The sequence below is a fragment of the Pempheris klunzingeri genome, chromosome 13 (assembly GCF_042242105.1).
Source record: "Pempheris klunzingeri isolate RE-2024b chromosome 13, fPemKlu1.hap1, whole genome shotgun sequence".
Taxonomy (NCBI): Eukaryota; Metazoa; Chordata; class Actinopteri; order Acropomatiformes; family Pempheridae; genus Pempheris; species Pempheris klunzingeri.
In genome coordinates, this window is record NC_092024.1 from 16,671,342 (window position 1) to 16,684,228 (window position 12,887).

The 12,887-nt window shown below is 40.2% G+C and overlaps 1 protein-coding gene across 1 annotated transcript in view; it reads right to left on the reverse strand.

Moving 5' to 3' along the window:
- The window catches only part of uggt1 (UDP-glucose glycoprotein glucosyltransferase 1), a 28,341-nt gene extending 15,454 nt beyond the window's left edge, over positions 1 to 12,887 (reverse strand). Inside the window, exons 1-15 of the mRNA XM_070842139.1 lie at positions 12,807 to 12,887; positions 11,196 to 11,334; positions 10,757 to 10,836; positions 9,965 to 10,095; positions 9,751 to 9,863; positions 9,490 to 9,664; positions 7,562 to 7,658; positions 7,388 to 7,466; positions 7,074 to 7,174; positions 4,252 to 4,351; positions 4,096 to 4,156; positions 2,031 to 2,122; positions 1,140 to 1,290; positions 442 to 561; positions 256 to 341 (exon numbers count right to left, since the gene is read on the reverse strand). Coding sequence (XP_070698240.1) covers positions 256 to 341; positions 442 to 561; positions 1,140 to 1,290; positions 2,031 to 2,122; positions 4,096 to 4,156; positions 4,252 to 4,351; positions 7,074 to 7,174; positions 7,388 to 7,466; positions 7,562 to 7,658; positions 9,490 to 9,664; positions 9,751 to 9,863; positions 9,965 to 10,095; positions 10,757 to 10,836; positions 11,196 to 11,334; positions 12,807 to 12,837 — 1,556 coding nt within the window. The 5' untranslated portion in view covers positions 12,838 to 12,887. The remainder of the gene's footprint in view (positions 1 to 255; positions 342 to 441; positions 562 to 1,139; positions 1,291 to 2,030; positions 2,123 to 4,095; positions 4,157 to 4,251; positions 4,352 to 7,073; positions 7,175 to 7,387; positions 7,467 to 7,561; positions 7,659 to 9,489; positions 9,665 to 9,750; positions 9,864 to 9,964; positions 10,096 to 10,756; positions 10,837 to 11,195; positions 11,335 to 12,806) is intronic.

Consider the following 12,887-nt stretch of genomic DNA (forward strand, 5'->3'; position numbering starts at 1 on the left):
ACTCCTAAATTAAAATGGATTTTAAGTATACGTCCCCACTGACTGAAACTGCACTGAAGTGTATTTTTTGAAATTTTTCTGGTTTAGGCAGAAACTGCGGAGCAATAAAAACTGTTTACATCCATCAGAAAATACATATAAAGTTCTATATGTTTGCAATCTGTTTTAAAAGTAACTAAAATGTTGTGGTCTGTTCTCCTGATGGGCTCTGGCGAGTTTACAGTCCACAACATCACTGATGACACAAACACCAACCTGAGCGGGATGTTGTTAGCATAAAACATCTCTGCAACACTCAGTAGCTCAGCAGCGTGCTCCTGAGTGGGGTCCAGAATGATCACCTGCAAAACACACAAACACAAACATACATGTTGCTATTTTTCACAAGGATTCAGATCCATTTGAACTCATAAGGGGTTGATTAATCAGGTTTGGACGAACCAGATTGTGAAAGTTCTTTCGGATCTGCCTGATGACTCCAGGGAATGTCGGCCTGAGCAGCTCCTGCACGTTGTAAGGCCACGAGCTGTACCTGTGGTCCGTCTCCAAGTTATTAATCCACTAAAAATGAGAAGGGAATTGAAGAGGCGTTGTAGAGAGAGTTTGACAGGAGATCAGTGCCACTAAGAAAACTACTTTTCACTGCTAGTGGTTGAAAAGTAGAGCTAGAACCAATAATTGTTTTCAATACCTATTTATCTTTCTTTGACCTTTTTTTTACGTTAAATGGTTGCTTGTTTAGTCTAATTAATGGCAGAAAGTAGTACAAATATACAACAAAATAAAATAGAAAACAGCCCAAGTCTTGAAATAACTGGTTTTGTCTTACCAACAGATTAATGTTCAAATTACAGACTAGAACCAGAGAGTATGTCACTGGAGCTGAGGGACAAACTAGATGTAGATATGGGGAGCTTAAATGCCTCCAAATGTGTTTGTTTGTTGATTTCAACTTTGTTGAACAATAAAAATCTTGCCAGGAATAACCTGTTTTTTTGGGTAATTCTCTCATTCTAATAGCTAATTACAGAATTCCAGCACCTCAAGGGTTTCCAAGACATGTGGAAACAAGAACTGGTAGGTATCAGAGCTTAATTAAGGGTGCGGTTGGGGAAGATCTTGGTTATGTGATTTCTTACACTGATAGCGGGGTTGCGAATGTCAACAGCATAGTCAGAGTCAGAGGGCTGGACGCTGAGCTTCAGGATGTCGTGGATGTAGAGCGTCTCGATCTGCAGGGAGCGCAGACCCTCCATCACCCTCGCTTCACTGCGCAGCACCTCAAACACACTGCAGGGAACAAGGGACAGAAGTCAGTGCGTGGTCATCTACACCCACATGCATCTATGATTGTGCAGGAGTGAATATGAGCATGACAGCTAACATCTGATTATGCATGAGAAAGATTATAGCTTATCATTTTGTTTAAAAAAATTTACAATCTGTTAGGTCTTATTTTGACTATTAGAAAAATTTAAAAAGTAAATGAAATTTACAAAAAAAACATCCAGTACTCAAATTTAACCTGCCTCACATGCGTCTCAAATGTGAGAATTTGCTGTTTTTCTTTGTCATATGAGACAGTTAAATTGAATCTTCCTGTATCGTTGGTGGCACAAAACAGGAAACAATATAAACGGCATTTTTCCTCTATTATCCCACATTTTATAGACGAAACGATTCATCAAGAAAATAATCAGCAGATTTTGTTGTTGTTGTGCTGCTTTTGTGTTCTGTCAGACAAATCTAGACAAAACATCACAGTTGGCTCTCAGAACTTACATCAGACACACTAAATGATAAAATTGATTAATTGAGGGAATTAAACGAAAATAATCATTAGTTTCAAACCATTTATTGTAATTTTGTGGTCTGCAGCTCATTTGCATTTCCCCCTTCAATATTTACTGTAAATTGCATCAGCAAAACACTACTACCAAACTTTTACACGGTGACGTGACAGACACAACTACTAAACTGAATTACAATATCTTGTATATTCACGTACGACTATGCTTGTGTGTGCATACCTGAAGATGTCTTGTGTGTCCAGATCTATGTGCAGCCCGTTGATGAACAGCGCTGAATCCCCAGGCTGCAGGCCCAGAGTTCCTTTGAAAAACTATGGAGAGAGAAACGTCAACGTGACTAAACATCCTGTTCACATCAAACCCTAAAACTCCAAATTCAACTCTAGCTGAGAAGTTCACCACCTAGTGTAGCACGCAACGTCAAAGCTGCCCATTGCGTAGTCAATTATATTGTAAAACTAGAGGCAACAGTCAACACAAAGCTGTAACAAGACATGTCGTCAGCGTTAAACAAGCACTGACAGCTCTGTTTAAAGTCAGTCTGTTTAGAGCAATCAAACCCCACACTAAACAAATCTAATTATTAGAGAAAGGGCGTGTGCACGGCTCTAAGAAGCTGTGTGAGTGTTTGTGCATCTGCACACGCAAAAAGAAAGCTCAAAGTCGTTCTGGCGCAGTCAAATCTCATTACAGAAAGACAAAGACGTCAGATTAATCATACTCCAGACACTGCAATTACAACGAGACATGATTAACACAAATATTGTTCATCCCACTTAAATAGTGTGTGTGTGTGTGTGCGCGAGCGAGAAAGAGAGAGAGAAATGTCTGCGTGCATGTGTCCAAACTACTTCAATCAATAATCATTTCTCGCTGCAGGACTCGGTGCGCCTGCGAATGAATCACCAATTCAGTAATTAGGACGTTTGCTGCTCACCCTCACCACCCACCCGAACTCCTGTCTGCACACCAAGATAGTGTGAGCACAGCTTGAGAAGGGGGCTGAGGATGCAGGAGGGAGGGAGGAGGAGTGAAAAAAATATTTGACAAGAAAAAGGGATGATTACCTATTCCATTAGCAGAGCAAAGCCAAACACACTGTCAGAAACTGAATGCTTTTCAAGTGAGATGTTGTTTACAATCTATCACATAATAAAAGGAGAGAGGAACAAAACAAAAACAGGAAGGGCAGTTCTCATTTTGAGATATTTCCCTGAAGATGGTTAAGTAGCTGAGGGGTTGTGGTTGTGTGCTATAATGCTTTTCTGCTTTTCTTGAGCACAGTTAGCAAGAAGGGAGAGTGTAAGCATGTTGGATTAAGACAACAGAGGGATGAAAAAGGATTAAGAATGCAAGTCACCAGCCAGATTTCCACCCAAATGTAACGCAAATCTTGAATGAATTTACAAAAAAAATCAACAAGGAAAGGAAAGCTAAGGAAAACAATTCACTGGTCAGGTGCGATTAAACCATTGTAGAAAAAGTGCAGCAATGAGATGACGTATTTAAAAGAGCACCTGCCAAACAGAAAGCAGAAAGGGAATTTATTTGCTAAGTCTGATTCCATTGCACTTTGTCGCATTTTGCCTTTATCAACCTTGTCACCTCAGCGAAGTACAAAGTCTTCTGTGAAATTTTCAGGGTCTTTTTTTTCCAGCATTTCCATCCAGTTGTTTACATTCATAAATTGAAAATGTGCCTAAAATCAGGTAGATGGAGATTATTATCTATTATGAGAAGAGATTTCCTTCAATCCCAGTGATTTGTGAAGTGCTACAATTTTGAGACCAATATCAATATTAGTAGGAGAGAAAAAAAATATACCATATAACCACAGCTTGACTTGTTCAATTATAGTCAGTGACCTTTGTTGCGTGGCATCCTAAACTCTCCCCCAACGTTTCCTGTCTGTATCTTTGCTATTGCTAATGGATGAAGATAAAAATGTCTTATAATAATGTTTTATCAGCTATTTAGTTTTCACTTTAACAAGTACAGTGATATATCAAAATAATATATCACAAAAGTCTGGCAAAGATCTTGCTATATCTTCATGAAAATAATATTTGTGAGCCATTATTATGTCTTATTATTATTTATTTATGCTTTCAGAAGGAAATGATGAGCTTGAGCCGAGAGCCACAGACAGAGTAGGAACGTTGGAAAGTACTGAGAGAAAGATGCTGAACAGACGCTCTGCAAGTTGTGTTTATTGTATTAAATAATTATAAGTGGAGCGTTAAAGAGGATTGATAAGTGAAAATTAATGGACCAACAAACGTACCTTTTGGTTCTCGCCAATCTCTTTGCGGATCTCAGAGTTGACCACTGTTTTAGTGATGGACCTGTGAGGAGAAAAAGGTAGACTTGAGCTGTAAAACTGCAGTTAATGTCTGTGTGAAGAAAAACTACTGTCTGTGTGTGCGCGCTTCTTCTTTACCTGGCTTTGGTGGGGAAGTTCTGACTGAGGTCTTTCATGACGTTGAGGGCATCAACAGCGGGAGCAGCAAGAATGCGAGCTGCTGTCTGGAAACTCAGATCTATAAAAGAAAAAGGTGGGTGGATGAGCAGGTAGGCAAAGAGGGTACAGAGAAACAGAGAAAGACACAGTATGAGCAACCATTGGAGTCACAAAAAGTATATGCTTGAAGGCTCACATTTCTGAGGCATAAAGTTTAGAAGAAATTAAGAACAAGAGGCACTTGAACAGCTAACTGTTATGGCAATGATTATTATCGTTAACTTACCATCTTTCATTTAACAAAACTAAGTGTGCAGCCACGCCAGCAGCTCTGTGACACTGTACTCAGACACAGCTCAGTTCAGATCACATCAGCATGCTAATATGTTGATATTTAGCAGGTGTAATGTTTGGTCCCTCTTATGTATCTTCTTATGTGGAGTATTTGTGGTAACCGCTAGGGTTCCCAAGTGCCCGCTAAGACCTCAAGCTTGTTGAGGCTTATCAGGGCTCAGTGGGACACACTAAATTACTGACGATGCAGTCCTCTCCTGGCTTGAGCATACATGGCTCAGTTAAGCTCAGAGCTTTGTTGGTTTCATTTAATTTCCACTTAATGAACAAATAACAAAGTGGACTGTGCAAAAATAATATTCTGAAAGAACAGCATTGATAGCACAGGCATGCAAAGTCTCTCAGTGGCATTAGCACAAGGCTGAGGATGATTACAAGAAAACGTTTTTAAATCATTTTTAGACAAAAGGAAAATCATAGCTTAACAAACACAGCAAAGTTTTATGTCCGATTAAGTTTTTTTTAAAGAATTATATATGCATATTTTTTAACATCTATATTTGGATGATATTTTTGTCAACACTGACAAGGTCAGATCGACATATGTAACCTCATGGTGGCGCTAGAGAACAAGTCAGAATAATTGCAGTCATTACAACACATCACCTGGGCACAAAGGTCTTTACAAAATTGCATTGCAGTCCATCCATTGCCATCCCTAGTGACGTGTTGCCAGCATAGCAGCAGTTGCGCTAATTAATGTATTCATTAGCAAATGATTCCATGTTAACATGCTTGTCTTCACATTTGAGGCATTAATTAAAACTATCTCAAAGAATAAAAAGGATTTACGGCGGGATTAAGAATATAGACTATATAGAGGTGTATACGTGAAGACATTCTTTAGAAGTGCAGAGGAGACACTGGATAAGAGCATATAGAGCTTATAGGAGAGAAAGAGTGTAGTGAGGATTATTTCAATGCAGTGAGCATCTTTGTAATGGTGTTGTAGCCTGTGTGATTATTGGCCCCTGGAGGTTTCCCTCTCTTTGTAAACAGGCTGAGCTAATGAGCCCCAGTGGGTTAGAAGATAAAGACAGACGCCCACATAACAGTCCGACAGTCGAGCTCAGCCAACTCTCTCATCCTTCACATCCTTTACTCACCACAAATCAAAGCAGCCTCATGCTAACATCCTGACCACACCTAGTGTGATGCATGCAAGTGTTTCACCAAAACACATTAACCACATAATGACTGAAAAAAATGTTTGAGATATGCATAAAGTGGACTGAAAAGTGGACATAATTCAAAAACATGCAGGATTGCGTCTGTGAAAGTGCGTTTAAATACTTAATCCAATAGATGATGTAACCCTAATCAATAGTGCTTTTCTGTTGGAGCAGACAATGCTCTCATATCTTCAAGATATTATGGCTCAAATGTATCAAGACGACACTGATCGACCGCAGCCATTGATTACAGATTACAGATGGTAAATTTTACTCTATGAGTTTGATTCACCGATGGAATGATCTCATTGTTAAAGCAACAAAAGCCAATATTAATTTCAGTTTAGTTATTTATGATCGATGCCTAAGTAAATCAAGCTAATGAAAGAACAGCATTGACAGCAAAGGCATGCAAAGTCTCTCAGTGGCATTATTGCAAAAGGAAAATCAAAGCTTAACAAATGCAGCAAAGTCTTGCGATGCAGTTTGAGGGTTTCATTTTGCATTTAAAGGGGATGAAATGTTTTCTTGAGTAGCATTGAGGCAGTTAAAATAAAAAAATCATCAGGATCAGTTTGCAAACTTGATTACTCTTCCTACTGTTACAGTATGTGTTAGCATTGACCTTTATCTGGTAATAGTCACTGATGGCTACAGTTGCTGCTGTTCAGCAGAAAAAAATAATACTCCTTTACAAGTAAAATGTAAGTAAGTACCCATTGTGTGGTGAAATACCCTCTGTGTGTTGTATTACAGTACATGCTATTGTATTACTAATATTGATGAAATAAAGGTCTATTGGTTTAAACAAAGTTTGGATGCATAGCCTGAGTTAATAATGAGGAGGAGTGAAGATTGGGGATTTTATGCGAAGAAAACGTTCCACCAGATTTCTATGAAATTGTAAGGACAATTGAGGGGGATCAAGATAAGTGATTTCTGGCATTAGCTAATTATCTATTCTATCTATGTCAACTGTGGCTATGAAACTGATGGACCCAGAGCTCAGTCCAACTCTTGAGTATGCGCAGAGAGAATATATGTATACACGGCTCATGAAACTGCCACAATCACCCTCTTCTTCCTCAGTGAGTTCCTCACCAGAGGAGAGCCAGGAGAAGTTCTGGGACTTTGTGGAGGCCAATCAGAACATAGAAGGAGAGCATGATGGTAGAATAAAGCTGCTTCAGCCACTCTGGACCTGATTTCACTTTTCACTTCTGTGCTACAAGCATCTGACTTTATGATGTGTGTGCAGTCCTTGGAGAGACTGACCTTGCATTTGCCAGACTTTCAGAGGAGCCATTTCATTGGTGCTTTCAATCAAATGTTTCCTCAACTCCTTTAACTGTTCTTTCAGCTCTGGGTAGAGGGTCCTGGTGAGAGAAGAGAGAGTAAGAGCATCGACTAGAGTGACTTGTCAGATTTTTCCTGTAGGTTTATCAGAAATTAAGGGTTATATTTAAGACACTGTAGAGGAGAAGAAGTAGAAGAAGAAGAAAAAGGCTTGGCTGGTGCAAGCGTGGTGTAGTTCCTGTAGCTAATCTAGGCTTTGAATTTTTATCAGGGGCTGACACAAAGTCACTCACTTCAGTTTGCCAAAAAGGAATCCCTGGACCTCGTCCACTGGATCATTCTCTCCGATCATTGTAGCATTCACCTCCGCTCCTGAAACCACAATCAATTAACTCATTATTCACACCAGGACTCCTCTGGGACGACACCATCATGGGTATATATTGACAGTGCTAGTGTGTGTGCACCTTGGACTTGTGTGTCATCCTTTGCCTTATACTCCTGGCTTTTGATGGCCAGCTCCACTCCGTAACCAGAGAGATAGACTTTCTTTCCACTAGGTTTCTGGAGGGAAAGGAGAAAATATTGTAGAAAGATAAGAGACGCTGTTCTTGTCCCTTCCACAAATGTGTCAGATTTCCTTAACAGCAATAAAGCTTTAGTGCTGCTGCACCAATCCATGGATAACAAAGTAAGCACAAAACTGTTTGCCCAAGTGGCCTCTCTTATAAAAGGCTCAATTAACTTCCTTGTATTCATCTTCATCTCTGTTGTAAAAAAATAAATCTCACTTGCACTGCAAACACATGTGCTTGCTGCTGCTTTGACAGTGTCAAGTACAGACAACCAGCTGTTGCTTGCTGAGTGCTGAAGCCACTAACTGTTCTCTGATTGGCCCTGAAGTTTTGAAGTAATAAGAAAAAGCGTTAAGTGTAACAACCTCTCTGGTTCCGGAGACTTCATGCCTAACAGACAGATGGTGAGAATAATTTAGCATAATTACAAGGGGAAAAAAAAAACTTATCAACTGCATTACCATGTGAGGGAAGAAGCAATCTAACTTCAACTTGACGTGATAAATTGGAGAAGCACTTTTCATCCCAGGTGAAAATGAGGAACTCAATTAAAAACTGCAGTTTTTAAAAGATAAGGATAATTAAAGTGCTTTTAAATCAACATCCTGCTTCGTGTTCTTACAGATACTTACAGTGTATACACTTGTGGGGGGTACACAGTACTACACACTGCTGTGAATGTAGAGAAGAGTATCTATTCATCTCCCCTTCAAGAAACTTTGGGGTTGAACCTGACAGCCTCTCTGGTCAAAAGGACAGTACTTAAAAATGGTCACATTGAAACCCACAAGAAGTAGAACATCTATCCAGCCATTGTCTATACCGCTTATCCTTCAGGGTCGCAGGGGGGCTGGAGCCAATTCCAGCTGACTTTGGGCGAGAGGCAGGGTACACCCTGGACTGGTCACCAGTCAATCGCAGGGCAGAAGTAGAACATAATTTTAGATCTGTTTTAAGCCTACAAACAATAGGTGCTCTCTGGGCCTCTTTTGAGATATGTGGGACTGTGTTAAAAACAATTGGCACCTTTATGCTGTGTTGGCATTTCTAAGACAATAAGCAATAAAGTAATAGAGAAAACATGACAATATGCTAATGTGTGTAAACGTGTGGAGGATTACTTATATCTTTCAGGCTCAGAAAAAAAACAACATATTGTTAACCGCATCATGCTCAAGCTCCTGTACATGTTTGAGGTTGTGCTAATTGTAACTACTTCATTTATTGTTGGGTAGTTTAATCTATGGCAATGTGTTGTGGTACCTCAGTGATGTAGTTGAGTGGGAGTATAAAGTGGCATGAAATGGAAATACTCAAAATACAAGTATGTCAAATTTGCACTTGAATACAGTACTTGCTGCTTCAGATTTGTATAATGTTGAATGTGGGAGTGTTTCATGAGGTTGCCGTTGTTATCCACTTAACATTCATCCAGATTTTCATATATGTTACATTTTGCTGCATTTTCATCAAATTTAACTGCATGAGCCCACACTTTACGGCATTTTGCCCCGTCAGCCATGAATGTAAACACGCAGTTATGCAAAGTTAGACGTAATCGCAAGACGACAGCAGCTTTGTCATCTTTAGAGACCTCCAGGTGCCTTAACGTTACACAAATGCCGACAGCAGCACTGTTTGTCCAGAAGCTCAACAGTATTTCAGTACAAACCCAACAAGGAAGCAGTATCAATTTAGTACCAGTTCTCAATACACATCCCTATCCAGTTGGGTCATTATGCACTGGGAACTGTATCAGTGCATTCACCATTAAGTTAAACTAATTTAAATTTTGTTATGAAAGTGTTAGAAACACCTACAGCCAGGTAATGGCGGAGCACATAAGTTGCCAGGCCTTCATAGACTTTAGATGATAGGACTTGGTGAAGCCTCTGGAAGTCTATTTTCCCAAACTCAGCATACAGAATGACAACAGGAGCGTCTGGATTGGATCCTGGGTATTTGTGATCGCCTTTGAAAAGGTACGGCTTTGGCCTGAAAGAGAGACAGTGAGGAGAATCAGCTACAAGGTCAGCCTTTTACTGGTTTATCAAGTCTGAATTGTATCTGTCTATCTTTACCTCTCAGGTGCAGTTTTCAGGAGAGCATCTAAACTTTCAGCATCACATGTCTTTTCTCCGTGGACGCTGAAAAATGCTGAGCAGCCAGCGGGAGGCGGCTCATTGGACGCAATCTAAAATAAAACAGCAGGATCTTTTACACACTTTGAACAGAATATGACACTCCTCGTGAGTACAAGCCTTCAAACACAATATTGAATCGTCTTCCTGGTACCTGTTGGAAGGAGTGTACTGTTGCAGAGTAGGCTCTCAGGGAGAGGGCGAACTTTAGCATGTTCAACTGGACGGAGCTGAGCAAGGCACTGGCTTTCTTCACAATCAGGTCATAGTAGGCCTGATCTGTGTCTGCAAGAGGATAATATGTACAAACAGAAGTGATGAGTAAACATTGTGTTCTTTGACATGGTTTCTCTTGCTGTGTTTAACTGATTAACTTTAACTCTGTCACAGGAGTTATGGTCTAATTATTTACCAACAAGATGTACTACTTGGAATGGACGAATGTGTGTCACTCATTAAAAATTAGCAATGTAGCAAATGTCTTTTTTCCCCACTAGGAAAGGTTTCTTCTTACATGTGCAATACATGTGTTGTCCATGTTTTTAAAGTGGGAGCTTGTGTGTGGAGAGAGGCACTATTTGCATATTGTACACACCATCTCATGGTTTAATTTAACTTGTGTTAATTAACACTGTACTGTATATTATTTGTACACTTTGTACAAACACTTATCGTTATTTTTTAACTATAACTGATCAGTTAAAATTCTTATTGTGGGTTAAATGGTTAATTATCCCTCGCAGAGGCACAAATGAACAGAACAAAATTACAGTTTGCAGCTCTGTTCTGCTCCGTCATGTTATTGCTTACATAAGAATTTTGGCCAAAACACTGACACTGCACCTGCTGCCAAGAGGATTGCACACACATCATAAAGTCAGATGCTCGTAGCACAGAAATAAAAAGTGAAATCAGGTCCAGAGTGGCTGAAGCAGCTTTACTTTACCATCATGCTCTCCTTCTATGTTCTGATTGGCCTCAACAAAGTCCCAGAACTTCTCCTGGCTCTCCTCTGCCAGGAACTCACTGAGGAAGAAGAGGACGAAGGTGGCCATTTCATAAGCTGTGTATGTATATATTCTGTCTGTGCATACTGTCTGTAAATTGGTAAAAACTACATTGTATGAATAATGACAGAGAAAGGATTTGGTTTTGTCTGCCAACATCAGAGCCCAGGGTCAGTTACAGCACTCAGTGCAGCAACTGGAGTCTTTAAGTATTCAGGCTCTTGCTCAAGCAGAACTTTAAACTCACTTAGAGGACGGTCTCAGTAATGACCCTAAAAGCCCGCAGGACATTGATTTATCTATTATCTGCTTCTGAAATTTAATGTCAGATATAATGCGGCCAAATGGCTGTTGCTGTTGAGCAGAGCAGTGGCGCACCTGGCCTCCAGCATCAGAGGAGTATCATTCCATTTGGTCGTGAGGGTGGTGGTGACAGCCTTGGAGTCGGCACCCCCCGACACTGCAGAGAGCAGCGACAGCAGCAGGACCCACAGAAGCCACATCCTCAAACCTACGCCTGAGAGAAGAGTGCAGAGAGACATTAAGTGGAAAGTGGTGGCCAGTGAGTGGAAGATTCATTGGACCGACAGGATAATCAGACCAATGTGTTACAGAGCATTCTGGGTAACACAAAGACATCTAGATTACAGGTGTGACTGCAGTCAAAACACACTGAGGGAACACAGGTATCCACATATCAGTCCACATTAAAAAGTAAACACTTATGTATTGTTATGTGAAATCCAATTCCTGATTTTATTGAGAGATCAATTATTCAACTTTGATATGCATGGATAGCTGAGCTGGGCAATAATTTGATATATTTTTAATCAACTTGTAGCCGGGTCATATCCTGTTATTTTTCTACAAACTACGAATAAAAAGATTCATTATTAAGGGTTTGCTGCATATGTTTGGTTTGGAGTCATATAATACATAACAGTAACATAACTGTTAGCTTTCTGACAGTCTAAATTTATGTTGAATGTTTTTATGTCCAGCAGTGGTAATAGTTTTCAAAAGTTACAATGAAATGCAAGCAGGATCTGATCATTGGTGATCAAGGGAGATGGTTTTGACATTCTTTATGATGCAAGGTACAAAGTACAGTCCATCTCAGCAGAAAAATGACTAACACAGTTTCCTAGAGCCTAAGGTGGCATCTTTTAATCTCTTGTTTCATTTGTCAAACAGTCCAAAATAGAAAATTAATCTGTTGATAATATTTTGACACCGAAAAGCTGCAATGTATGACTAATCTTTGCAGCTCTACTCTGTGGGTTGTACTTAATGGAAACTAGGAGGCAACAAGGTGCACAGGTGTCAAAGGGGCCACATATTGGAGCCCTTATCGGGTAAACCCGGCCTTGGATCCTGATTAAGTCTCTCTTCATGTGGATACAATAATTAAAGTGCGAGAGAGCGCAGAGAGAGGAAGAACCCTCAGTCACGGCATCACAATCTTATTGATATTTTCATGTATCCTGCAACAGAACAGGATGTTTTGGGCGCTTTTACTGTGCGGTTTTCGCTGGTAAACAAAAAGCTTCATGAACTCTGGCCAATAGGAAAGTTCAGCGTGGCCACTCCGTCCAATGAGCGCACAGTTTAGACATCCGGGCTGTTTCAATGACAATCCCTGGACCCGTACGCTGGGTCCGCACAGGTAGCTAACTGCCAACTGTAATAACCTCATCATAGATTAACTTCAAAGTGGTCTAGTCAGCTTTAATGTCCGTAACACTGATAACCACAACCCGTCAACAATTGGTGAACTCGCGGCTAACGCACCCGGAAAATTAACGTTAGCTAAAAAAGACGCAGGAGCTAGCTAACTCTATTTTAAAGCTAGCTAAAACTACCCCGTTTAACTCATTTTGCTTTACTCACGGTTTGCTAATGTCGCAGCCTCTAAAAGACAACAACAAATGGCATAGGATACATTCCTTTATAGTTCCTTCACATAAAAAATGAACGATATAGCCTCACCGAAGCCGGCTCCGGAGCTTCCTGCATTCATGTTCCGCTGGGAGTGGGCGGGTCCTGACAGCCAAACTAGGTAACCTCCGC